The 27518-nt window shown below is 43.5% G+C and overlaps 1 protein-coding gene across 9 annotated transcripts in view; it reads right to left on the bottom strand.

The window, feature by feature from the left end:
- LOC120022842 (ubiquitin-associated protein 2-like) overlaps window positions 1-27518 on the bottom strand; it is an 86651-nt gene that overhangs the window by 20692 nt on the left and 38441 nt on the right. For 5 of the 9 annotated variants that reach the window (XM_038966872.1, XM_038966873.1, XM_038966876.1 and 2 more), the window contains 15 exons: window positions 26752-26796; window positions 23986-24092; window positions 19921-19983; window positions 19748-19800; window positions 19284-19369; window positions 17049-17226; window positions 11647-11842; window positions 11117-11391; window positions 10687-10859; window positions 10390-10498; window positions 10128-10164; window positions 9593-9791; window positions 3944-4010; window positions 3483-3801; window positions 326-426 (listed from right to left, as the gene is read on the bottom strand). In XM_038966872.1, the coding sequence (XP_038822800.1) occupies window positions 326-426; window positions 3483-3801; window positions 3944-4010; window positions 9593-9791; window positions 10128-10164; window positions 10390-10498; window positions 10687-10859; window positions 11117-11391; window positions 11647-11842; window positions 17049-17226; window positions 19284-19369; window positions 19748-19800; window positions 19921-19983; window positions 23986-24092; window positions 26752-26796 (2008 nt within the window). The remainder of the gene's footprint in view (window positions 1-325; window positions 427-3482; window positions 3802-3943; window positions 4011-9592; window positions 9792-10127; window positions 10165-10389; window positions 10499-10686; window positions 10860-11116; window positions 11392-11646; window positions 11843-17048; window positions 17227-19283; window positions 19370-19747; window positions 19801-19920; window positions 19984-23985; window positions 24093-26751; window positions 26797-27518) is intronic. The other 4 variants (XM_038966874.1, XM_038966878.1, XM_038966875.1 and 1 more) reach the window with 3 other exon arrangements.

The raw sequence follows: 27518 nt of genomic DNA, 5'->3' as shown, positions 1-27518 counted from the left end.
GTCACGCCTCTTGCACTGAGATGCAGTGCCTTAAACCGCTGCGCCACTCACATGTTATATTACATTGAGGTTCTTTAAAATTACAATTATGTGCTTGAAATAGTCCCTGAAAGTCTTTGAATTTGACTTGCCAATGTCTGTACGTACTCTGCTTAAAAGATGTACAGTCCTAGGCCTACGTAGGTGGAGTTATGGGCCAATTTTAATATATTCCTATTAGTACACATGTGAAACTCCTTAAAAATAGTGTTTATTTTAGTTATTTTTTTTAAATGTTGATCCCAATGTCATACATTGGCCCCATTATTTATAGAGACCTACTTACAGGGTAAGCATGGAGTAGCCCGGGGGCCATGATGTACGGGTTGGGCAGCAGAGGCGGCACTCCAGGCGGAAGGTTAGGAGGTGCTTTCCCTGTAAAGAGACCAGCAGAAACAAAAGACAAAACATATGAAATAATAGGATGGAATATATAGTATTAGAAAAAGTAAACACATATAAAACACACTTCAAATTTACAACACGCTTACGTCCCACATCTAAAACTGAGACCCCTGTCAGCGTCCCAAATGGCACCCTATTCCTGTGCCTTCAGAAAGTACCCACACCCCTCGACTTTTTCCACATTTTGTTGAGTTACAGCCTGTATTTAAAATGGATTAAATTGAGATTTGTCATCACTTGTCTACACATAATACCAATGTCAATATGTTTTAAAACGTCAATAAGCATTCAACCCCTTTGTTTTGGCAAGCATAAATAAGTTCAGGAGTAAAAATGTGCTTAACAAGTCACATAAGTTCCATGGACTTACTGTGTGTAATAGTGTTCTGCAGACTGCCCTATCCCATCTGGACAAGAGGAATATCTACGTAAGAATGCTGTTCATTGACTATAGCTCAGCCTTCAACACCATAGTACAATCCAAGCTCATCAATAAGCTCGGGGCCCTGGGTCAGAACCCCGCCCTGTGCAACTGGGTCCTGTACTTTCTGACAGGCAGCCCCCCAGGTGGTGAAGGTCGGAAACAACACCTCCACTTCACTGATCCTCAACACAGTGGCCCCACAAGGGTGCATGCTCAGCCCACTGCTGTACTCCCTGTTCACCCATGACTGCGTGGCCACGCTCGCAGTGGAGAAGGTGGAAAGCTTCAAGTTCCGCGGCGTACACATCGCCATGACAATCTGAAATGGTCCAGCCACACAGTCAGTGTGGTGAAGAAGGCGCAACAGCACCTCTTCAACCTCAGGAGGCGTGCCTTAGGCATGCTGCAAGGAGGCATGAGGACTGCAGATGTGGCCAGGGCAACACAGCATCATCGGACTGTGTCACAGCATCATCGGACTGAGCTTGCTGTCATTGCAGGCAATCTCAACACTGTGTGTTACAGGGAAGACATCCTCCTTCCTCATGTGGTACCCTTCCTGCAGGCTCATCCTGAGATGACCCTCCCGCATGACAATGCCACCAGCCATACTGCTCGTTCTGTGCGTGATTTCCTGCAAGACAGGAATGTCAGTGTTCTGCCATGGCCAGCGAAGAGCCCGGATCTCAATCCCATTGAGCACATCTGGGACCTGTTGGATCGGAGGGTGAGGGTTAGGGCCATTCCCCCCAGAAAAGTCCGGGAACTTACAGGTGCCTTGGTGGAATAGTGAGGTAACATCTCACAGCAAGACCTGGCAAATCTGTTGCAGTCCATGAAGAATGCACTGCAGTACTTAATGCAGCTGGTGGCCACACCAGATACTAACTGTTACTTTTGATTTTGACCCTCCCTTTGTTCAGGGACACATTATTCCATTTCTGTTAGTCATGTCTGTGGAACTTGTTCAATTTATGTCTCAGTTGTTGAGTGTTATGTTCATACAAATATTTACACATGTTAAGTTTGCTGAAAATAAACACAGTTGACAGTGAGAGGACGTTTTTTTCCCGCTGAGTTTATATACTGTATTCTATTCTACTGTATTTTAGTCAATGCCACTCTGACATTGCTCATTTCTTAATTCCATTCTTTTACTTTTAGATTTGTGTATTGTTGTGATTTTTAAAAATACTACTACACTGATGGAGCAAGGAACACAAGCATTTCGTTACAGCCGCAATAACATCTACTAAATGGGTGTATGTGAACAATATCATTTGATTTATAATATAATCTTTTTTTTTATGACTACATCTCTGTACTCCACACATACAATTATCTGTAAGGTCCCTCAGTTGAGCAGTGAATTTCAAACAGATTCAACCACAAAGACTAAGAAGGTTTCTCAATGCCTCGCAAAGGACACCTATTGGTAGATGGGTAAAAATAAAATAAGCTGACATTGATTATCCCCTTTGAGCATGGTGAAGTTATTAATTACACTTTGGATGGTGTATCAATACACCCAGTCACTACAAAGATACATGCGTACTTCCTAACTCAGTTGCCGGAGAGGAACTAAACCGCTCAGGGATTTCAGCATGAGGCCAATAGTGACTTTAATGGCTGTGACCGAAACTGAGAAACTGATCCAACACTGTAGTTACATCACAATACTAACCTAATTGACAGAGTGAAACAGAAGCCTGTACAGAATGAAAAAATATTCCAAAACGTGCATCCTGTTTGCAACAATGCACTAAAGTTATACTCAAAAAATGTGGCAAAGCAATTCCCTTTTTGTCCTGAATACAAAGTGATGTTTGGGGCAAATCCAATACATAACACATTACTGAGTACCACCATCCATATTTCCATGTATGGTGGTGGCTGCGTCACGTTATGGGTATGCTTGTAATCTTAAGGACTGGGGAGTTTTTCAGGTAAAAAAAATACATGGAATGGACCTAACCACAGGCAAAATCCTAGAGGAAAACCTGGTTCAGTCTGTTTTCCACCAGCCACTGAATTCGCCTTTCAGCAGGACAATGACCTAAAACACAATGCCAAACCTACACGAGTTGCTTACCAAGAAGTCAGTGAATGTTCCTGAGTTGCCTAGTTACAGTTTAGACTAAAATCTATGGCAAGACCTGAACATGGTTGTCTAGCAATGATCAACAACTAATTTGACAGAGCATGAAGAATTTTGAAAATAATAAATGGCCAAATGTTGCACAATCCATGTGTGGAAAGCTCTTAGATACTTACCCAGAAAGACTCACAGCTGTAATCACTGCCAAAGGTTTTTCAACAAAGTATTCACTCAGGGGTGTGACCTGTATTTTATTTTCAATACACTTGCAAAAATGTTTTTAAAAAATGTCATTATGGTGTATTGTTTTCACTGTCATTATGGTGTATTGTGTGTTGATGGGTGAGATTACCATTTTTTAAACCCAATTTGAATTTGGGCTGTAACAACAAAATCAGGAATAAGTCAAGGGGTGTGAATACTTTCTTTAGGCTCCGGTCAAAAGTAGTGCACTATATATAGGGAATAGGGTGCCATTTGGGACGCACACCCCTTAACCAAAAACCCATGTCTAACCTGAGGAGACTGCAGAGCTGCGTGAGGAGGCGGAGGAAGCGATAGCCTGGGCTTGGGCTGCTGTGGACATGGCTGCAGAGGCTATGGCTGGAGGTCCCATGGAGGCTGCTGTGTGGAGGCCCATAGCTACTAGGCTGCTGACGGGGCCCAGGCCCGAGGGGACCGACTGAGAAACTGTGTTCACTGAAGAGGGCTGAGGGGCCCCCATGGAGACCTGCTGAGCTGCTGCAGTCACCGACGAGGAAGAGGGGACCGAGGACCCCGCCGAGACAGAGGGGAAGGAGGAGGAGTGCAAGCTGGAGTTGTCTACGCTCTGGAGCTGTAAGGATGGATGAAGAGGGGATAGATGGAGAGGAGGTTATCATGATAAACAGGATTAAATCCCCAATAGGTTAAAGGATGCATCAATTACTACTTAATCTATCACAGGAAATTCTTTCTCTTCTCGCTCACACACTCACCATTAGACTGGCGTTGGATATGCAGACTTGTGATAGAGCAAGACTGTTCTGTTGTGTAGAAAGGGAACTGAGAGAGAACAAACAATCATCCATCAATTTAGTTGAATAAATAACCGTTATCCACTTGCACTACTAAAATCCAAACTCTTCAAATGTCACTCAAAATCATGATCACTACAGCATTCTTTGAAACATTCTTCAACCTGTTCAGCTCCAGTGTCCTCGCGCGAATTGACCTACAAATTGTGCACAGGTCAACCACCGTGCAATGTCTACATAAGATTTCTGCGATTCCAACACAAATTACACATAGTGCTCTCGAGGGAAGGGCCATCTGAGCATTGAAAACGCACAGATCCGAATACTTGGTGGAGATTCAGAAGAGAAGCGCCTTCATGGACATAAAGAATTGCTTGTCCTTTGCATTCCAAGGCTGAAGCCGCTGCCTTCCTAGGAGAGAATAACCTTACCAGAAAAGATACCGGGCCAAGGTTAATACTACCGGGCCGTGCCCTATTTATTGAAACGATCATGAATAACAAAACGTACCTATTTTCGTTGTATTATGAAGGCGTTGTAAGTATAGAATGAATATCTTAATTATTCAGCTCTCAATTCTTTTGACCTCATGGCTGTGTGACCTTATATAGACAGGTGTGTGTGCACCCCCCCCTGAACCCACCATAGGATCAGGCCCCACCCTGGACACCTCATTGGCTTTGGGCCTGAGGTGTACATTATGTTCCAAAGCTGTCATCAAGACAAAGGGTGGCTACGTTGAAGAATCTCAAATATATTTTTAATTTGCTTAACACTTTTTTGGTTACTACATGATTCCATGTGTTATTTCATAGTTTTGATGTCTTCACTATTATTCTGCAATGTAGAAAATAGTAAAAATAAAGAAATGCCCTTGAGTAGATGTGTCCAAACTTTTGACTGGTACTATGTATGCGCACACACACCTGGAATTAATTTCAATTAACAAGTGTGCCTTGATAAAAGTTAATTTGCGGAATTTCTTTCTTCTTAACGCGTTTGAGCCAATCAGTTGTGTTGTGACGAGGTAGGGGTGGTATACAGAAGATAGCCCTATTTGGTAAAAGACCAATCTATATTATGGCAAGAACAGTTCAAATAAGCAAAGAGAAACGACTTTCCATGATTACTTTAAGACAGTCAATGCGGAAAATTAAGAACTTTGAAAGTTTCTTCAAGTGCAGTCGCAAAAACCATCAAGCACTATGATGAAACTGTCTCTCATGAGGACCGCCACAGGAAAGAAAGACCCAGAGCCACCTCTGCTGCAGAGGATAAGTTCATTAGAGTTAACTGCACTGCAGATTGCAGCCCAAATAAATCCTTCACAAAGTTCAAGTAAAAGACATCTCAACATCAACTGTTCAGAGGAGACTGCATGAATCAGGCATTCATGGTCGAATTGCTGCAAAGAAACCACTACTAGAGGACAGCAATAATAAGAAGTGACTTGCTTGGGCCAAGAAGACCGGTGGAAATCTGTCCTTTTGTCAATTTGAAATGTCTGGTTCCAACTGCCATGTCTTTGTGAGATGCAGAGTAGGTGAACGGATGATCTCCTCATGTGTGGTTCCCACCATGAAGCACGGAGAAAGAGGTGCGATGGGGTGGTGGTGCTTTGCTGGTGACACTGTCTGTGATTTATTTAGAATTCACAGCACACTTAACCAGCATGGCTACCACAGCATTCTGCAGCGATACGCCATCCCATTTGGTTTGCGCTTAGTGAGACTATCATTCGTTTTTTAACAGGTCAATGACACCTCCAGGCTGTGTAAGGGCTATTTGACCAAGAAGGAGAGTGATGGAGTGCTGCATCAGATGACCTGGCCTCCACAATCACCCGACCTCAAACCAGTTGAGATGGTTTGGGATGAGTCTGACCGCAGAGTGAAGGAAAAGCAGCCAACAAGTGCTCAGCATATGTGGGAAATCCTTCAAGACTGTTGGAAAAGCATTCCAGGTGAAGCTGGTTGAGAGAATGCCAAGTGTGAAAATCTGTCATCAAGGCAAATGGTGGCTACTTTGAAGAATCTCAAATATGACATATATTTGGATTTGTTTATGTGTATATAAGCTCACCAAAAAAAAAAAACGTCCTCACTGTCAACTGCGTTTATTTTCAGCAAATTTAACAGTTCCACAGACATACAGTGACTAACAGAAATTGAATAATGTGTCCCTGAACAAGGGGGGGGGCAAAATCAAAAGTAACAGTCATTATCTGGTGTGGCCACCAGCTGCATTAAGTACTGCTCCTCATGGACTGCACCAGATTTGCCAGGTCTTGCTGTGAGATGTTCTCTCACTCTACCACCAAGGCACCTGCAAGTTCTCAGACATTTCTGGGGGGTATTGGCCTTAGCCCTCATCCTCCGATCCAACAGGTCCCAGACATGCTCAATGGGATTGAGATGCGGGCTCGTCGCTGGCCATGGCAGAACACTGACATTTCTGTCTTGCAGGAAATCAGCCATACTGCTCGATCTGTGTGTGGTGGCATTGTCATGCTGGAGGGTCATGTCAGGGTGAGAGTGCAGGAAGGGTACTACATGAGGGAGAAGGATGTCTTCCCTGAAACGCACAGCGTTGAGATTGCCTGCAATGACAACAAGCTCAGTCCGATGATGCTGTGACACACCACCCCAGACCATGACGGACCCTCCCACTCCAGAGTACAGGCTTCTAACGCTAAATCCTTCGACAATAAACACGAATCCGACCATCACCCCTGGTGAGACAAAACCGCGACTCAACAGCGAAGAGACCTTTTTGCCAGTCCTGTCTGGTCCAGCGACGGTGGGTTTGTGCCCATAGGCGACGTTGTTGCCGGTGATGTCTGGTGAGGACCTGCCTTACAACAGGCCTACAAGCCCTCAGTCCAGCCTCTCTCAGCCTATTGCGGTCTGAGCACTGATGGAGGGATTGTGCATTCCTGGCGTAACTCAGGCAGTTGTTGTTGCCATCCTGTACCTGTCCCGCAGATGTGATGTTCGGATGTACCGATCTTGTGCAGTTGTTGTTACACGTGGTCTGCCACTGCGAGGACGATCAGCTGTCCGTCCTGTCTCCCTGTAGCGCTGTCTTAGGCGTCTCACAGTACGGACATTGCAATTTATTGCCCAGGCCATATCTGCAGTCCTCATGTCTCCTTGTAGCATGCCTAAGGCACGTTCACGCAGATGAGCAGGGACCCTGGGCATCTTTCTTTTGGTGTTCAGAGTCAGTAGAAAGGCCTCTTTAGTGTCCTAAGTTTTCATAACTGTGACCTTAATTGCCTACCGCGTGTAAGCCGTTAGTGTCTTAACGACCGTTCCACAGGTGCATGTTCATTAATTGTTTATTGAACAAGCATGGGAAACAGTGTTTAAACCCTTTACAATGAAGATCTGTTTAGTTATTTGGATTTTTACAAATTATCTTTGAAAGACAGGGTCCTGAAAAAGGGACGTTTCTTTTTTTGCTGAGTTTATATATACACATATACATCTCAGTGAACTAATTAATTGTTGAGGCGGTTGGAGGCTCCATGCCGAGGGTGTGACGCAATTGCCGAGCCTCTAGAGGCATGCAGTGGCCAAATCGAGCTTTTAATGCATTCAATATTATAATTCCAGTCTTAATGTTCTCATTTTCAGAGTGGACACATTGTTTGCTGTGTGCACAACCTGTGCTACACTTGAGTAACACGTTTTGGTTTATTTCATTCCATTTACGAGTTTTGTCAATTTAGTTATTGTCTTTTGTTTGGGGGTCTCCTGTCAATGTTGAGTAAGGACGCGTACGCATAGAAGTAGTCCTATAGGCTACCTGGCCTGCGCACAAATGTAGGCATACAAAATGTGCCCATTTGGGGGATCTGATAGTATTTCTGATTGACTTAACGCACCACCACTAATGACCTGTGGAGCTTCTCAAAGTAATGTTTTCATCACCTCAAACAGCAAGCAGGGTCTGTTTTTACATCCATTACAGTAGTTCCTCAATGTATTTGAAAAATCTTTCCAGCTCTCTTCTTTTCAATAACCACTCAATGTGAAAGGGAAAAAATGTCATGCTCTGATCCAATGGAAACGTCATAAAATAGTGCTTATCAGTGCTTCACTAGACTGAAATAGGTTCCGGTACTCATTTTGGGCTGGTACTGTTTTTATATTTAGGTGGAGGAGCTCCACAATACTTTTGAGCTAATATTATTTAAGAGGAACAGGAGATCAAGCAGTAGAACATTTGAGGTGCCGGTACTCTACTCCGGTGAGCTCCTGCCAAAGGCAAGCACTGCTTCTTATCCCTTGCGCAAATAACCTTCAGCTGTGTCTGTCCCGAGCTCATGGGGGCGGGAAACTCTGAGGGCCCAGATTTTTTTTTACAATGTTGCAAGTTTGCTAGCAAGCTTCAGGCTGGACCAAAGTTAAAAGTTTATACAATGTTTCAAATTCGTTGCAGACAGGCCATGTGATTTGTAAGATATTTATTTTTTAAATCAAGATATTTTCTACCTCCAGGCTGCAGTGTTTTTATTTGTTGACTTTAAGTAGACCTTTTTTTATATAGTTGGCAATGGCAATAGAAGTTACTTTATAGGTTTGTATCATTTTCATCTACATTTTTATAGAATTTTGATTAACCACATGACAATGCATCGGTGACATTGTCCCCACAGTGATACATACCCCAACCAGAAGCCATGGATTACAGGCAACATCCGCACTGAGCTAAAGGGTAGAGCTGCCGCTTTCAAGGAGTTGGACTCTAACCTGGACGCTTATAAGAAATCCTACTACGCCCTAAGACGAACCATCAAACAGGCTAAGATTGAATCCTACTACACCGGCTCCAATGTTCGTCAGATGTGGCAGGTCTTGCAAACTACTAGGGACTACAAAGGGAAACCCAGTGGCAAGCCTACCAGACGAGCTAAATGACTTCCTATCCGCACTTCGAGGCAAGCAACACTGAAGCATGCATGAAAGCACCAGCTGTTCCAGCCCACTGCCGATGTAAGTTCTTTAAACAGGTCAACATTCACAAGGCCGCAGGGTTACCAGGACGTGTACTCTGAGCATCGGCTGACCAACTGGCAAGTGTCTTCACTGACATTTTCAACCTGTCCCTGGCTGAGTCTGTAATACCTACGTTTCAAGCAGACCACCATAGTCCCTGTGCCCAAGAACACCAAGGTAACCTGCCTAAATGACTACCGACCCGTAACACTCACGTTTGTAACCATGAAGTGCTTTGAAAGGGTGGTCATGGCTCACAACATCATCATCCCAGAATCCCTAGACCCACTCCAATTTGCATACCACCCCAACAAAGGGTATATAACAAAGTATTGAGATAAACTTTTGTTATTGACCAAATACTTATTTTCCACCATAATTTGCAAATAAATTCATTCAAATTCCTACAATGTGATTTTCTGGATTTTTTTTTCTCATTTTGTCTGTCATAGTTGAAGTGTACCTATGATGAAAATTACAGGCCTCTCTCATCTTTTTATGTGGGAAAACTTGCACAATTGGTGGCTGACTAACTACTTTTTTGCCCCACTGTATATAAAAATGACACTTAAGCCCTTTGTTCAAACCATCCAGGGTACCCTCTTACTTGCTGTGCTGAGACATGGTATTCGGGGGCAGGTCTTCATTGTGCCCCAGAGCGCTGAGCGACGACTGCTTTGATGTGGTCAACAAGGAGGCGGGCCCTGAGCCACTGTCCGTCAGTGTAGCCATGGAGACTGACGCGGGTGCGACCGAAACAGAGGCTGACTTCACAGACACTGCAGATCCTGCTGCAGCTGGGCAGACTGAACAGAGACAAGATGGAGGGAGAGATGGATTCTGGAATTAGTGCCAACCCAGATGGACGACAGCTCTACAATACACATACTGTCTGATTGGGGAGATTGTCCATAGATTGCCATTCCAAGCTGTTTCCTCTTTAAGGGTTACTTTGAATGAATAGCCATAAAATACTAACAGAGGACCACAAAATAACAGGCCATGGTTCCGGAGTACTTAACCTACATCCAGGAAATGCATAGTAGCGGAGTAACACTTCACACGGTTGCCAGGACGGCCATAACTCCCATATATTCAGACTTCCTTCACTGCAAACCCACACAACTACCAAAATGACTCACCTTCTACAGATTGCGTATGTACTGAACTGAATCCATTCTGAAAAAAAACAAGTTCAAGTGGGCTTGTTAGGGTACAGTAACATAGGGGAGACATTTCCATAGCAACAGTCCATTCAGTAACAGAGGGAGCTGTTCAAAGAAAAGTGAACAGAGCAATTTATTTTGTATTTATCTTGGAATAAACGCAATATGAATGGAGGAATGAATCACAAGGAGGCACAGCGATATGAACAGCGCAATGAATGAATGAATGGAGGCTCACCTCAATGTCTTTCTGCGGGGAGGAGACGGTGGGGTAGCGCCGGGCCTGAGGAGCCCTCTGGTCATACATGTCCATCTGACTGGGGTTGGACAGGGAGGGAGTTGCCTCACTGGAGGAAAAGCAGGGAGATTATATAAAGCCAAAGGCTACTTTGAGAAAGGAGAAGGAGTCCAGTCTCAAAGCTCAAGTGGAGCCAAGTGATAAGAGATGCTTCACATGGGTCTGTTTGTGGTGTTGTACAAGACCCCATCTTACACAAATTGTGCTGTGTCTGGTATGACTGAGATGAGTGCTCACCTGCTGGGGCTTGTGTAGAGGCAGTTCTGAACCTGGCAGCCTGGCGAGGTGGTGGCGGGGATGATGTCGTACTCCTGGAGCACGGGTTCAGAGCCAAACTGCAGCGCTCCAAACTGCAGGTTGAGCCCAGAGATGTCTGCCGAGCCAGGCATCTCCACCGGCGTCGCTGGGATCTGGAATAAAATATAATAAAGATATGGTTGATGTCAGGGAAAGCAAGGAAAATAAGTTATGAAAAAGTAGGGAGAGGTAGGGATACATAGGGGTTTGGCAAAGAGTGCTGAAAGTAAAGTGAATTTGTGCTCACTGTTTTCTGCGAGTGAGCTAGTGTTACCTGAGGAAAATAATTAGAAGCTGGGCGCAGCATGACCGGCCATTCACTCTCTTTACACCGTCCTTGTATGTCTTTGTATCAGTGTTGAGCTGTTACCTTGGTGGTGATGGAGGTCCTCTTCTTCTGCTGCTTGAGCTTGTGCTGCTGCAATGGCAGGGGGCTGGAGTCCTGGGCGTCCGGCGAGCTAGGGGGCACCGCCATTTTGGGGAGGGAGGACACGGGGGGCGCCATGAGGGACGGGGGGGTGCTCTGTGGGGGCAGGGAGGAGGAGACGGCAGGGGGGAGGAAGGTATCCAACACGGAGGTGGATTGGTAGGGCTGGCGCTTTGTGAAGGGGCTATGGGCCGCAGGCTCCGGCTGGGCGTTCATGTCTGGGGGGGTGATTAGAGAAAGGAAGGTAGAGGCTACACCTGATGGCTAATAAACTTAAAACAAATATCTGAATCTGAACCTTGCATAGGGCAATGAAGATGTGTCCTCTTCATTAACATAAATACCAGTGATGTAGGCATTTCTAACTCTCTGCAAACCCAAGTCAGTCTAGCCCATATGTACACCCCCTACTTTACTTGACAACCATCCAAACTGCCTCTATAGTCCCGGTATCTCCCTGAGTGTCCTCTTACCATACTGGCCCAGCGCTGCAGGGCTGGTGTCCCAGGAGGAGGGGGTAGGTTGTCCTGTTTGGGAGTGCTGGGCAGCCAGCTGAGCCAAGGCCTGGGCAGTCTTAAACTGCTCCAAGAACTGGGAGCCGCTGGTCGTCCCTGTGCTGCCTCCTTTAGGGTCCCCTACTTCACCGAAGCCCTTGCTTAGCATGCTCACCTGCATGGGAACAAAAGAGGAGGAACTGACATTCTGCAAGTTTTAGGAACGAGTGTGGAACAGAATAGAACAGCTGTGCTGGTTTATTGCTAGAAAACTTAAAGTGGAACTGACTGGATTTTAGCAACATTAAGTCTTATTTTCCACTTAAATTGTTTTTCCCCCCCTCAATCTACACACAATACCCCATGACATAGAAAAAAAGTTTAGAAATTGTAGCAAATGTATTTTTTTTTATAAATCTACTGAAATAGCACATTTAAATACGTATTCAGACCCTTTACTCAGTACATTGTTGAAGCACCTTTAGCAGCGATTACAGCCTCGAGTCTTCTTGGGTATGACACTACAAGCTTTGCACACCTATATTTGTGAAGTTTCTCCCATTTTTCTCTGCAGATCCACTCAAGCTCTGTCAGGCTGGATGGGGAGCGTCGCTGCACAGCTAAGTCCAGGCTCTGGCTGGGCCACTCAAGGACATTCAGAGACTCCTGCATTGACTTGGCTGTGTGCTTAGGGTTGTTGTCCTGTTGGAAAGTGAAGCTTCACCCCAGTATGAGGTTCTGAGCGCTCTGAAGCAGGTTTTTATTAAGGATCTCTCTGTACTTTGCGCCATTCATCTTTCTCGATCCGTGACCAAGGCCCTTCACCCACAATTGCTCAGTTTGGCCATGCGGCCAGCTGTAGGAAGAGTCTTGGTGGTTCCATACTTCTTCCATTTAAGAATGATGGAGGCCACTGTGTTATTGGGGACCTTCAATGCTGCAGAAATGTGTTGGTACCCAATCTCTACAGACATCTCCTTCGACCACATGGCTTGGAATTTTCTCTGACATGCACGCCAATCAAGTAGAAACATCAAGGATGATCAATGAAAACAGGATGCCCCTGACTTCAATTTTGAATGTCATGGCAAAGGGTCTGAATACTTATGCAAATAAGGTATGTTTTTTTTATTTGTAATACATTTGCAAATTTATTGTGTGTAGATTGATGATCCATTTTTAAATTATCCAGTTTAAAATAAGGCTGTAACGTAACAAAATGTGGACAGTAAAGGGGTCTGAATACTTTCCGAATGCACTGTATATACCCCCAGGAAGAATGACACTTTTTTTTGACAAGCGAGCACTTGGTCATTTTCACGTTTTCAAAAGTTCTTAGAATGTTTGGGAATTACGTATCGTAAGCCATTTGTGAACATTCTAAATTAATATAGAGTGGGAAAGCGGCCGTGCGATTGGACAATTAATAGACACTGCAGTAAATAAAACATTTGTCTCGTCCATGACCGAAGTCTACGCAGACCAGTGCACCATAGCCAAATCAGAGCTACAGTAGGCCTTTATAAAACAAGCCATTTGCCACACGGGCCTGCCATCATTCACTTTGAATGGGACTGTGTCTTTACAGGCAGTTGCAACAGCACAACTTTAGATTAGAACGCATTCGGCAAAAGCCACCAAATACACCTTAACGGATTTCTGCAAATACAGTACCAGTCAAAAGTTTGGACACCTATTAATTCAAAGGTATTTCTTTATTTTCTACATTGTAGAAGACATCAAAACTATGAAACTATAACACATATGTAATCATATAGTAACCAAAAAAGTGTTAAACAAATCAAAATCCATTTTATATTTGAGATTCTTCAAAGTAGCCACCTATTGCCTTGATAACAACTTTTCACACACTTGGAATTCTCTCAACCAGCTTCATGAGATAGTCACTTGGAACGCATTTCAATTAACAGGTGTAACTTGTTAATAATTTGTTTTGTGACAAGGTAGGGGTGGTATACTGAAGATAGCCCTATTTGGTAAAAGCCCAAGTCCATATTATGGCAAGAACAGCTCAAATAAGCAAAGAGAAACGACATTCCATCATTACTTTAAGACATGGTCAGTCGACCTTTGAACGTTTCTTCAAGTGCAGTTGCAAAAACCATCAAGCGCTATGATGAAACTGGCTCTCATGAGAACCACCACAGGAAAGGAAGGCCCAGAATTACCTTTGCTCCAGAGGATAAGTTCAATAGAGTTACCAGCCTCAGAAATCAGCAATTAACTGCACCTCAGATTGCAGCACAAATAAATGATTCACAGAGTTCAAGTAACAGACACATCTCAACATCAACTGTTCAGAGGAGACTGCATGAATCAGGCCATCATGGTCGAATTGCTGGAAAGAAACCACAAAAGGACACAAATAAGAAGCGACTTGCTTGGGCCAAGAAACACGAGCAATGGACATTAGACCGGTGGAAATCTGTCCTTTGGTCTGCTGAGCCCAAATTTGAGATTTTTGTGAGACGCAGAGTAGGTGAACGGATGATCTCCGCATGTGTGGTTCCCACCGTGAAGCATGGAGGAGGTGTGATGGCACTTTGCTGGTGATACTGTCAGTGATTTATTTAGAATTCAAGGCACACTTAACCAGCATGGCTACCACAGCATTCTACAGTGATACGCCATCCCATTTGGTTTGCGCTTAGTGGGAATATAATTAGTTTTTACACACCTCCGGGCTGTGTAAGGCCAATTTGACCAAGGAGAGTGATGGGGTGCTGCTTCAGATGACCTGGCCTCCACACTCACCCGACCTCAACCCAATTGAGATGATTGGGATGAGTTGGACCGCAGAGTGAAAGAAAAGTAGCCAACAAGTGCTTTGCATATGTGGGAACTCCTTCAAGACTGTTGGAAAAGCATTCCAGGTGAAGCTGATTTACTTTGAAGAGTCAAAAATATAAAATATATTTGGATTTGTTTAACACTTTTTTGGTTACTACATGATTCCATATGTGTTAATTCATAGATTTGATGTCTATAATCAAAATAAAGACCCTTGAATGAGTAGTTGTCCAAACATTTGACTGGTACTGTATGTAAATACCACGGGAGTCCTCTTACATTTGGGAACTTTACAGTCCTATTGATCAAACAACCATAAAAAGGCAGGCCAGCAAGATCAACAACTAATGCTAGCCAGAGGAAGATGAGCTAAAATCTAACGAAAGAACATTAGATAAACCCTCAAACTTTTTCTGCTAGTGGGCCGTCACAACTGCACTAATAAACAAATGGGGAATAAATAGTAAGTAGCCTGTTCTTCCTTCTGCAGCTTGCCTGCTAATGCATTCTTATCCCAACCAAGCACCCAAGCTAACTGGCTAAAGTTGGCCAGCTTATTACTTCCAGACACAAATGAGAGAACACCTCACTCTGACCATTTTACTTGCCATAGCAGAGCTGGTTAGGCTGTTTACATGTTATCTGGAGCGTTCGTGACTAACCATAACTTTTTTATTTTGCCTTTTTTTTACTGACACCAGTCATATTCTGCGGGTGTTGCACGTTTGTAAATTCATCAGTTATTCTGCACTCTGGCACACAGATGAGAGTGCTCTGAAATCGGAGTTGATAGCATATCTTGCATTCGCAAACTGACTCTGGCTAACTGGATAACAGTCGTTCAGGTTCAGCATAGTGATTCACATTTCTGGCTAGCTAACCTAGCTCACCAAATGACAAATGTATCTCTAGCTGTGTAGCCAGCGAAAAATGTTATGAGGGGAGAAAGTCAGTCACTCACCAACTGCTCCAATGACATCCATCCTCCTAGAAGCTAGCTATCGTTAGGCTCTGTGTTTGTAGCTTGCTCCATAAATAGATATGCTAGCCTACTAGCCACATTATGACTGACTTGTGATCATTGCCCTTGCTAGTTTGATTGAATTGACATTAGGGCTGGGCGATATGGCCAAAATAGCATATCAGGTATAAAAAAAATAAAAGACAATATGATGTTTTATTAATATTAAGTCATTTCAATGGGTCTTTCTCTATTCCAATTGTTTTATACTGTTCAATTCAACCAACAATTATCAATCTCTGCATTTCCTGCACTCACACTGTCACATAGGGCTGCACGATATGGGCAAACAATCTCAGCCTTATTTTTAACCAAATGTTGCAATTGCGATTTGAGCAAAACACTTGGGTAAACTGTAGGAATCATGGAAATGGAACTACTCTAAATTTATAGTTAGAATTTAAAAGTGGGCACTTTGAATACAGTCTGACATGACAACGAATGAAAATGCCAGTGAATAGTTATTGTGACAGGGTAGCAACCAAACTGTTGACAAGTGTTTCCTAGGGGACCCTGTAATATTTGGCTACATTGAATGTTAGCTATTCATGTAGCTAACATTCATCCTATGCATATTCCTCTTTGATTTAGAAGATACTGTTGCACAAACATGCTGATTTAGGTCTACACCATCACTGGTATTATCAGGCTGTATAGCTAGTTACATTTGCTCTGACTCAGTACATTTATTAGCTAGCTAGATAGCCAGCCGGCTAGCGATTAGCGGCTAACACGATTTAGGCCCATCTTGCTAAGACAAACTAGCCATTTGCAGATATAAGAAACACAAACTAATAGTGTAATTATAGAACGCTAGTGAATTTATATTAAGAAGCAAAGTGAAAACAGCATCGTTGTCATCATTGTTGCATGTGCTGTATTGACCACTGAACGCAAGTGTCTCGTGGTCGAGGAACAACAAATGCGCTCCTTGAGCGACAGGGTGAGGGGCTAGGTCTTTGTGGAAAGCGGCATGGAGAAAGAGAGGACTTAAGTAGTGAAGTAAACTATAAAAATAGACATTACACAAAGCGTATCACATTTAGCAAACCAAACATTCAAATACCAGTATAGAAGGTAAACAAACCAGTTTGTGCATCAATACCGGTATATTGTCATATACGGTATACCTCCCAGCCCTAATTGACATTCCCAGGCTTAGTTACAATCGTCCATTTTTGGCCAGAATATTGAGTCATTGAAACAAACAGTGCATCCTGAATGAAGGCAGCAAACAATGTACCAGGCCAGCTGTGATTTACAACCGGATAGCAATATTCTCTGGACTACAAAGAAATGTATTGGTGAATGATATTAATCATGCACTGAACTGCATCCATCTATTCTGCCAACATTGCCTTACTGTACATCATGGAATGTTGAGTCAAATATAACCTATTTTTAAAACCTAAAGTTGGTTTGGTAGAATAAACTGTGAATTTGATATTTTTGGGCAAAGTAGTTTAAAATGTGGTCAGTTCCACTTCAAGTACAGTCAGTAAAACTGTAGAATTGAGAAGAAGCTGTTGTGTGTGTCCTGTGGGCTCACCACGCTGTGCTGGTTGTAAGGGGTGCTGCTGGAGGGGGGATGTGACAGCGGCACACCCTGCTTGGAGTTGCTGAAGACCAGTGACTGGGGGAGAGAGGGGGGCTGGCTGGCCTTCATGGGGCCCAGGGCCTCTGAGGAGGATGGGGGAGTCTTCCCCAACAGCACAGCCAGGTCAATCCTGCAGGGGACAGAGGTCACAGATCGTAAGTTATTAGCCTTGTCCAAGCCAGAACGGCCCATAGGGCAGTAGCTCATCTCTTGCTTCTGTAGCGTGAGTCAGCTTGATGTACAAGTACACCCCCTGGACAGAATGCTAACCTATTACAGGGTCTGTGCAACAGATGTTGTTCTGATTCATGTTAGCTAACCAATTGTATGTATGAAAGTACGTTTTGGGGTTGATGAAACCTGATACAGAGCTGAAAATCATATCCATAACACAAGTGCTTGAATTACAAAATTGGAATTTCTCAGTAACTCTGGCCATGACTAGACTGCAGTTTGATGATGTTGAAGATGAATGGTTTAAATGGACATGAGTCAAGATACACACCCTAATAAAACAATGCATGGCTTTCAGTGAGTGGTTGAGGAGTTTAGCCAAATACATCTTAGCCAAATACATTTAAACTCAGTTTAACAATTCCTGACATTTAATCCTAGTAAAAATTCCCTGTCTTAGGTCAGTTAGGATCACCACTATTTGAAGAATGTGAAATGTCAGAATAATAGTAGAAAATAAAAAATGTAATAAATATTCCCCCATCACATTCCCAGTGGGTCAGAAGTTTACATACACTCAATTAGTATTTGGTAGCATTGCCTTTACATTGTTTAACTTGGGTCAAACGTTTCGGGTAGCCCTCCACAAGCTTCCCACAATACGTTGGGTGAATTTTGGCCTACCGTATTCCTTCTGACAGAGCTCGTGTAACTGAGTCAGGTGTGTAGGCCAATTGAGGTCAGGGCTTTGTGATGGCCACTCCAATACCTTGACTTTGTTGTCCTTAAGCCATTTTGCCACAACTTTGGAAGTATGCTTTGGGTCATTGTCCATTTGGAAGAGCCATTTGCGACCAAACTTTAAATTCCTGACTGATGTCTTGAGATGTTACTTCAATATATCCACAGAATTTTCCTCCCTCATGATGCTATCTATTTTGTGAAGGGCACCAGTCCCTCCTGCAGCAATGCACCCCCACATCATGATGCTGCCACCCTCGTGCTTCACGGTTGGGATGGTGTTCTTCGGCTTGCAAGCATCCCCCTTTTTCCTCCAAACATAACGATGGTCATTATGGCCAAACAGTTCTATTTTTGTTTCATCAGACCAGAGGACATTTCTTCACTTCTCTTTCTTTGTCCCCATGTGCAGTTGCAAACCGTAGTCTGGCTTTTTTATGGCGGTTTTGGAGCAGTGGCTTCTTCCTTGCTGAGCGGCCTTTCAGCTTATGTCGATATAGGACTCGTTTTACTGTGGATATAGATACTTTTGTACCGGTTTCCTCCAGCATCTTCACAAGGTCCTTTGCTGTTGTTCTGGGATTGATTTGCACTTTTCGCACCAAAGTACATTCGTCTCTAGGAGACAGAACGCGTCTCCTTCCTGAGTGGTATGACGGCTGCGTGGTCCCATGATGTTTATACTTACGTACTATTGTTTGTACAGATGAACGTGGTACCTTCAGGCATTTGGACATTTCTCCCAAGGATGAACAAGACTTGTGGAGGTCTACAATTCTTTTTCTGAGGTCTTGGCTGATTTCTTTTCCCATGATGTCAAGCAAAGAGGCACTGAGTTTGAAGGTAGGCCTTGAAATACATCCACGGGTACACCTGAAATTGACTCAAATTATGTCAAATAGCCTATCAGAAGCTTCTAAAGCCATGACATCATTTTCTGGTATTTTCTAATCTGTTTAAAGGCACAGTCAACTTAGTGTATGTAAACTTTTGACCCACTGGAATTGTGATACAGTGAATTATAAATGAAATAATCTGTCTGTAAACAATTGCTGGAAAATGATTGTGTCATGCACAAAGTAGATGTCCTAACCGACTTGCCAAAACAATAGTTTGTTAACAAGAAATTTGTGGAGTGGTTGAAAAACAAGTTTTAATGACACCAACATAAGTGTATGTAAACTTCCGACTTCAACTGTATATGTGTGATAGCATGACTGTAGATTAGATTAGGCTGTTAGTGTGTCTGCATGCCGCATCAGGCCTGCCCACCGCTGTCCTGCAGTGATGGTGACATTCTCCCGGGGGAGTGGCATGGAGGCCACACTGGAGGCTGTGAAGATCTTGGTCTCTGACAGCTAGAGAGAAGGACAGAGAAATGAAGAAGATCAGCATTAAAGGGGTCAAGCCATAACTAAATGCATTAACCTAAAACTACAAACAGAAGAATAAAGCAGATGGCTGGAGTATTTCAATAGGAGTGTTCCCTATATAACACCAGAGAGCCTCTGTTAGATCTGTAGCTATTGGGCATAAGCAACGCCAAGTTCAGTGTTCAGGCTTTTTTGAACATCTGGGTACATATGCAGAACGTCCATAAAATGTGATTTTGGTGATATATATATTTTTTTAACTGGTCAAAAGAGGATCTGCCAAAATATGGACAGTACATCAAGGCATACAACAAATAGGCATACCACCAAATCAATAAATAGGCATAGTAAAAAGGTACTTACGTCCTCATTCCAGTCCTCAGTACCCCACTCTTCTGTTGCGCTCCTCCAGGCACCTATAGGAATGTAAAGAAAGAAACAAACTGTACTGAGTATTAGGTTTCAAACCAACCAGGCATCAAACAGAAAAGGAGATGTGATGTTTAGGGCCTCAGAAGGTGGTGGTTCAATCTTACTAGGTACAGAGTCAAATTTGGGTTGGTAATTTGTTCCCTCTCCTCCCGCTGTATACTCAATCCCTACAAGAAAAGAGAAGTGAGAGGTGAGACCTGTGGCAAGATTACAGAGGGGTATACTACGTACCGTGTTTGAGGAGTTAGCGAGAACTTCGGTCATCTCTCAGTTCAACTAGGGATAACCGGTAACACGAAAGTAGCTCACCTTTTAGCCAGGCAAATTTCTATAGCAACAAATCCTTCAGAACTAACCGGGCTAACTCCATTTATCCTGAATGACGCGTCTGAGCCGTGAGTTGAGGAGCAATGAAATCAGATTCCCTCCCTCTTGCAAAGACTGCCTCATCATGCCCTTCATTTGACTGATTAAATATTTTATAAAAACATTGTGTAATTAAAAAATAATAATTAAGGTGTAACTGTACACATGTTCATACCGGTTGAACAGACCTCGGGTCGCGCTGAACCCAAATTAATACATACAAATGTTTTTACAAAATAAAAACACTAGACCTATAGGCTATGCCTACGCTGCGTTGTAGGCCTATGCCTCTTGAGTAAATCTGAGCTGAAAATTACGTCAGGCTATTCCGTTAAATCTAGAGCCTATGCAAACATTTATCAAAATTCTAATCTTAATTGGTGCATTTCAAACAGTCCATTAGTTTGGAGCAACGGGGAACTAAACTCAGCAAAAAAAGAAACGGCCCTTTCTCAGGACCCTGTCTTTCAAAGATAATTCGTAAAAATCCAAATAACTTCACAGATCTTCATTGTAAAGGGTTTTAACACTGTTTCCCATGCTTGTTCAATAAACCATAAACGATTAATGAAAATGCAACTGTGGAACGGTCGTTAAGACACTAACAGCTTACACGCAGTATGCAATTGAGGTCACAGTTATGAAAACTTAGGATACTAAAGGCCTTAGGCAAGCAGCAAGGAGGCATGAGGACTGCAGATGTGGCCAGGGCAATAAATTGCAATGTCCGTACTGTGAGACGCCTAAGACAGCGCTACAGGGAGACAGGATGATCGTCCTCGCAGTGGCAGCTGATCGTCCTCGCAGTGGCAGACCACGTGTAACAACACCTGCACAGGATCGGTACATCCGAACATCACACCTGCGGGACAGGTACAGGATGGCAACAAGCGGGATCGACTTGGAGGTGGAGGGTCCATCATGGTCTGGGGCGGTGTGTCACAGCATCATCAGACTGAGCTTGTTGTCATTGCAGGCAATCTCAACGCTGTGCGTTACAGGGAAGACATCCTCCTCCCTCATGTGGTACCCTTCCTGCAGGCTCATCCTGACATGACCCTCCAACATGACAATGCAACCAGCCATACTGCTCGTTCTGTGCGTGATTTCCTGCAAGACAGGAATGTCAGTGTTCTGCCATGGCCAGCAAAGAGCCCAGATCTCAATCCCATTGAGCACATCTGGGACCTGTTGGATCAGAGGGTGAGGGCCAGGGCCATTCCCCCCAGAAATGTCCGGGAACTTGCAGGTGCCTTGGTGGAAGAGTGGGGTAACATCTCACAGCAAGAACTGGCAAATCTGGTGCAGTCCATGAGGAAGAGATGCACTGCAGTACTTAATGCAGCTGGTGGCCACACCAGATACTAACTGTTACTTCTGACCCCCCCTTTGTTCAGGGACACATTATTCCATTTCTGTTAGTCACATGTCTGTGGAACTTGTTCAGTTCATGTCTCAGTTGATGAATCTTATGTTCATACAAATATTTACACATGTTAAGTTTGCTGAAAATAAACGCAGTTGACAGTGAGGACGTTTCTTTTTTTGCTGAGTTTAGTTCTGTACAATGGTGAATGGTAGGGTCGATAAAACAGAATTGGAGGATCCTCCATCATCGTTTAAATCTCCAGTTTGGGAACATTTTGGCTTTCCAGTAGATTACAACGGCAACGGACAGAAAGTTGTGGCTAAAACGTTAACAGTATGTCACCACACTCAATGAGAATAGCCTATGCTGCTGCCAAAACCTCAAGTATGTTGACACATTTACACCGATGTTACCCCAGTGACTGAGAATAAGGGGTTTCATTGCCTCATGAAAGTGCTCGAACCACGTTACGAACTTCACTCTTACACCCAATTCAGCAAAACAGGTACCCACGCTATATAAGCAAACCAATGCTTTCAATGAAATGGCCAATGCACCCGGTGTTTTGCTTTTTGCGCTTACTTAACAGTGACAGCACATCACATTAGAGGGAAATATACAGTGCGCTCCAGACAAACACCCTTCATGAGAGTCACAAGTGCGCATCTGGCACTGAAGGAGGCAGTCTCATGGTGCATTCGTAACCAACAGGGAAGTGGGAATTTACCCCATTTGGCTGGGAAAAAATACACATTTTACAGCCCTAAAACTGCTAATTACTAGTGGGAAACTATCATTCTGAGCACCCACTTCCCACATGGTGACCTCTGACGTCACCTACTAAGGAAACGGTCTCTATAACAGCATTTGTCAGTTAAATGCAACAAAACATAGCTTTTTATAAATCTATTAATATGGTTTTTGAACTTTGAATTTGTTTACAGGCATGATTGCCAGGGCATAAAATGCACACCCGCCACCTGCGGGTAGATTTAGGTATTGGCAGGTAAGAATGTACTGCATATTTCACCAGCCACGTTGGTAGGTGGTCAACTTGCAGGGCTCTACAGTGAGAACATTATATTAGCGAAAAAAAGTCCAAAGTCAAGTATAAGCACACATGCAAGCTAGAAAAATGCTGCAGAAGTATTTCTGCTTTTGTTTCATAGCTGCTAATTGCGCAAAGAAATATAAATCCTATATCGCCCCTCACGCAGAAACATTTCCGGGCAGGAGAGCTCTGTGCAATGAGTGAAGTGGTAATACATTTTTGGGGAAGCTGCGCACAGGTATACAAGTTGGTCTAATTTACTCAAAAGTCTACAAAGTGAGACTGTCCTCGTTTTTTCTTCGCCATTTACATTGTTATGTTCATAAACTCAGTTGTTTTCAACATTCGTTTTAGTCTGCTGCTTCAACTGGCTGGTAAAAAATCTGAGTGGCTGATATATAAAACGTAAAAGTCTGCTGTACTTTTAGTTTATGGTTGACACCATATGGTTTCTCAACGAGTTCAAGTCACATTAATGCATCCAACTGGTATTTACTCCCACATGGTTACACATGCAGCATCAGAGTGGAAACTTGAGGCCAAACATAATAATCCAGTCACAACAGACAATGCAAGGAACATTGTGAATGGCATTTAATTCTCCCGCTGTATCGAAACGTGACCCCAATACGTACCGAACCGTTACACCCCTATCAAAATACCTATCACATTACACATTTAGTAATGAAAAAATACATTTGAAATTTCGCGCACAGTAAAACTTTTCTATGACTTAATGAAATTACTTTAAAATCGATAGTAGCGGAAAAAGGTGCTTGTGCATTAATAAGCACACCAAAGACGGCATTAACAACACAATAAAGACGGCACTTCTAAAAGCCTATTTCACACCATAGCTTGATGAGTTTGCAAGATAGCTTTTATTTCATTTTGATTTTGGCACAAATTAAAATGTGGCATTGAGTCGCCCATGGATTGATGTTTCAGCATTGTCTCAATTAAGACTTTGGCGTTCAACTAGCCACGTGCAACACGCACACGGGGTTACAAGTAGTTAGAAGCAGGCGGACAAGCAATATCCACCGTTGTAGTACGGATGAAGCCTGAGCTGGAATGTGAAGCTAACTGACACTGTCTAGCTTTAGAAAAAACGGAATAGATCTTGCATGCATCCTAGTACACCTCAGATCATTCCCAAGACAAGCAGATTAAGCTCCATCAGACCACAGGAAGTGTCTATTGAGTGTTTTTGATCAAGCAGTAGCTTGGCTCCTTCCTCTGGCTCTAGGTAAGCTAGATGGACTTCCCACCATTTTGCTAACACTCTCTTGCTAAAACACCATCTTGTAGATCTACAGTAAGTGTCTAGGCCTAGGTTGGGGTGAATTTGGACTGGGGCTGAGCAGTAGCTGGGTTCCTTACTGGCTCCTTCCTCTGGCTCCAGGTTGCCTGTGTTGTTCCAGGTGCTTCCCCTGCCGTAGCTCTCCTCTGTCTGGGTCGGCTCAGCGTAGTCTGCCGGGTTGAACGTTCTGCAAGAGAGAAGAAGCCGTGGTATTGAGCACAACCACTTCCTATGGGTCTACCAATAGGAACATTTGACTGTGGGGAGATATACTTTAAAGGAGGAAGTAAGCAAGCAGCGCGATAGGAGAGGAAGTCTTTGAGGAGATCTGATGTGTCGCAGTTAGACAACGTTCATCTGAGAAATGTCAGGTGAACAGATTCAAAGACTGGAGGACAACCAAGGAATGGGAGAAAAATCCAGTCAGTGCTTCGTTTTTCCTCAACTCTTAAAAACATAACATCTTCCACAAGTCTTTCGACGCATCATATCACGTCATGGCTTCAGAGACAATTATAGAGCAAAAGAAAAAAGCACATCCTTAACTTTGTTCTCTTGCTTCTTTCAGGCTCAGGTACAGAGATGGTACGGCGCTACAAGTTGTACAGTGCACTACAACCTAGCGCAGTTTAGTAGACTGAATTCAGAAGTTTCCAGGATCTGACTGGAATGCAGACTACTCATGTTTGACGAGCTCCCGATAAGAACCAACAATAACAGGGGTGCTGTATATTGGCAGGGAGGGACTGTTGAGTGAACCATTGGTCACTCCTGTTCCACACCGTGTATTTAAATACAGTATCCCCAACATTGCTTATTCTAATATTTGCCCTACTGTACATTGCATTTTAGTTACACTGTTTATACACTGCATATTTATTTACAGCACATAGGAAAGTATTCAGACTTCTTGACTTTTTCCACATTTTGTTACATTACAGCATTATTCTAAAATGGATGAAATTGTTTTTTCCCCTTAATCTACACACAATGTCCCATAATGAAAAATAAAAAAAATAAAAAATAAAATCGGTACTTTGTTGGAACTTTTCAGCAATTACAGCCTCGAGTCTTCTTGGATATGACGCTAAAAGCTTGGCACACCTGTATTTGGGGAGTTTCTCCCATTCTTCAGCTCTTCACAAGCTCTGTCGTTTGGGATGGGGAGAGCCGCTGCACAGCTATTGTCAGGTCTCTCCAGAGATGTTCGATCGGGTTCAAGTCCAGGCCATTCAAGGATATTCAGAGACTTGTCCCGAAGCCACTCCTGTGTTGTCTTGGCTGTGTGCTTAGGGTCGTTGTCCTGTTGGAAAGTTAAGCTTTGCCCCAGTCTGAGGTCCTGTGTGCTCTGGAGTAAGTTTTCATTAAGGATCTCTGTACTTTACTCAGTTCATCGTTCCCTCGAACCTGACTAGTCTCCTAGTCCCTGCCACTGAAAAACATCCCCATAGTGTGATGCTGCCACCACCATGCTTCACCGTAGGGATGGTAGCAGTTTCCTCCAGATGTGACCCTTGGCATTCAGGCCAGTGTTCAATCTTGGTTTCATCAGACCAGAGAATTTAGTTTCTCATGGTCTGAGAGCCTTTAGGTGCCTTCTGGCAAACTCCAAGCGGGCTGTCATGGCCACTCTATCATAAAGGCCTGATTGGTGGAATGCTGCAGAGATGGTTGTCCTTCTGGAAGGCTTTCCCGTCTCCACAGAGGAACTATGGAGCTCTGTCAGAGTGACCATCGGGTTCTTGGTCACCTCCCTGAACAAGGCCCTTCTACCCCGATTGCTCAGTTTGGCCGGGTGGCCAGCTCTAGGAAGAGTCGATGGTTCCAAACGGCTTCCATTTAAGAATGGGGGCCACTGTTCTTGGGGACCTTCAATGCTACAGACATTTTTTGGTATCTGTGCCTCGACACTATCGTGTCTCGGGGCTCTACGGACAATTCCTTCGACATCATGGCTTGGTGTTTGTTCTGTGTGTGCCTTTCCAAATCATGTCCAATCAATTGAATTTACCACAGGTGGACTCCAATGAAGTTGTAGAAACATCAAGGATTATCAATGGAAACAGGATAAACCGGAGCTCAATTTCGAGTCTCATAGCAAAGGGTCTGAATACTTAAGTAAATACGGTATCTGTTTTTATTTTTAATACATTTGCAAACATTTCTAAAAACCTGTTTTCACTGTCATTATGAGGTGTTGTGTGTAGATTGTTTTCCTCCTCAATGTATTTCATTCATTTTAGAATAATGCTGTAATGTAACAAAATGTGGAAAAAGTCAAGTATATTGCAATTCCGGAATGCACTGTATACACGAATGCACTGTATATACTGGATTATTGACAAAGCTCACTAATACATCTACTGCTGTACATATTCTTAGTTCAGCTTGTGTAAAGTCCCCCCAGTGTGCTTATGTATAGATTGCATTTTGATAGTGCTACAGTGCTATTTGGGTTAACTGGATTCGTCTTGCCATTCTTTATTTCTTGCTTTCTTTATTTAACATCCTTACATTTTAGTTCTTTGACATTCGACTGCATTGTTAGGAGCTAGTAACATAAGCATTTCACTACAGCGCTATAACACCTGCTAAACTGTGTACACAACCAATACACTTAGATTTCTTATGGGGCTTGTGTGAACAGGTTTACCCTCGATGTTCAAAAGACAGCTGTCCTTGAATTCCATATCGTGTTTACAGGGAGCATGTCATTTTGGTTTAGTCTGCCCTGATACCCTGTTTCCTGTGTGTCTGTCTCCATCCTTCTCTCTCGTGGCATTTGGCAGAATATCCCCCCCCCCCAACAGATAGCAAGATTGACACACCAGTGGCGGTGCACTCACCTCTCTTCTCCTGAAAAATCATATCTGGGCCCCTTATCAATCTGGCTTTAGAGGAAAAACAACAGCAACGATTACAAGCAGCACAACGGGGACAGTGGGGGATGCAGTGTGTGGTTTTAGAGTATTCATTATTTTACAGAGGAATGTAAGGAAATCACATGCATGGATAAGTCACTACACTCACACTTCTGCAACACACATTGTTGGGGCAGTGTCACTTTCTATAGGTGTAGCTGGTAGACTAAAAAAGGGGAAACATGGCTGCCAAACAAACACTCAAACTGAAAACTGTGTTCCATAAGTAACAATAATTGCATTATGATCAGGATAGGAAGCACAGTTAGAACCATCAGAACACACTCATGCAAACTGCAAACACAGGCTCCCAAAGGCCACACAAGAGCAGCTGCGGAAGCGACACACCCTATGAGAGAGAGAGACATGTTGGGGACAACGCAACAAACTGCCTGGCTGTCCATCTATGCAAGCCTATGGCGCTGGCTCACTCACGTGCCAGGTTAGTTGCTATCCGGACCAAGCCAAACTTGCGCACACATACACAAGCCAGCTGACTGGAGCCGTTCTGCCACAGCAAAGGCAGTGCCCCCTCTCCGCTAACATCTCCCTATTAAACCATAGAACATGAAGACATTTTTTACGTTGAAACAAGTTAAGAACTGACGCAGCTGAAGCAAATTATAATAATTTGTTTTGTATTTTATGATCAGCTAATTTTTCTTTCATGTCCCACAAACCAGGTGCCTCGG

Source organism: Salvelinus namaycush, chromosome 27 (genome assembly GCF_016432855.1).
Source record: "Salvelinus namaycush isolate Seneca chromosome 27, SaNama_1.0, whole genome shotgun sequence".
Lineage (NCBI taxonomy): Eukaryota > Metazoa > Chordata > Actinopteri > Salmoniformes > Salmonidae > Salvelinus > Salvelinus namaycush.
This window is presented reverse-complemented; position numbering and strand designations above follow the sequence as displayed.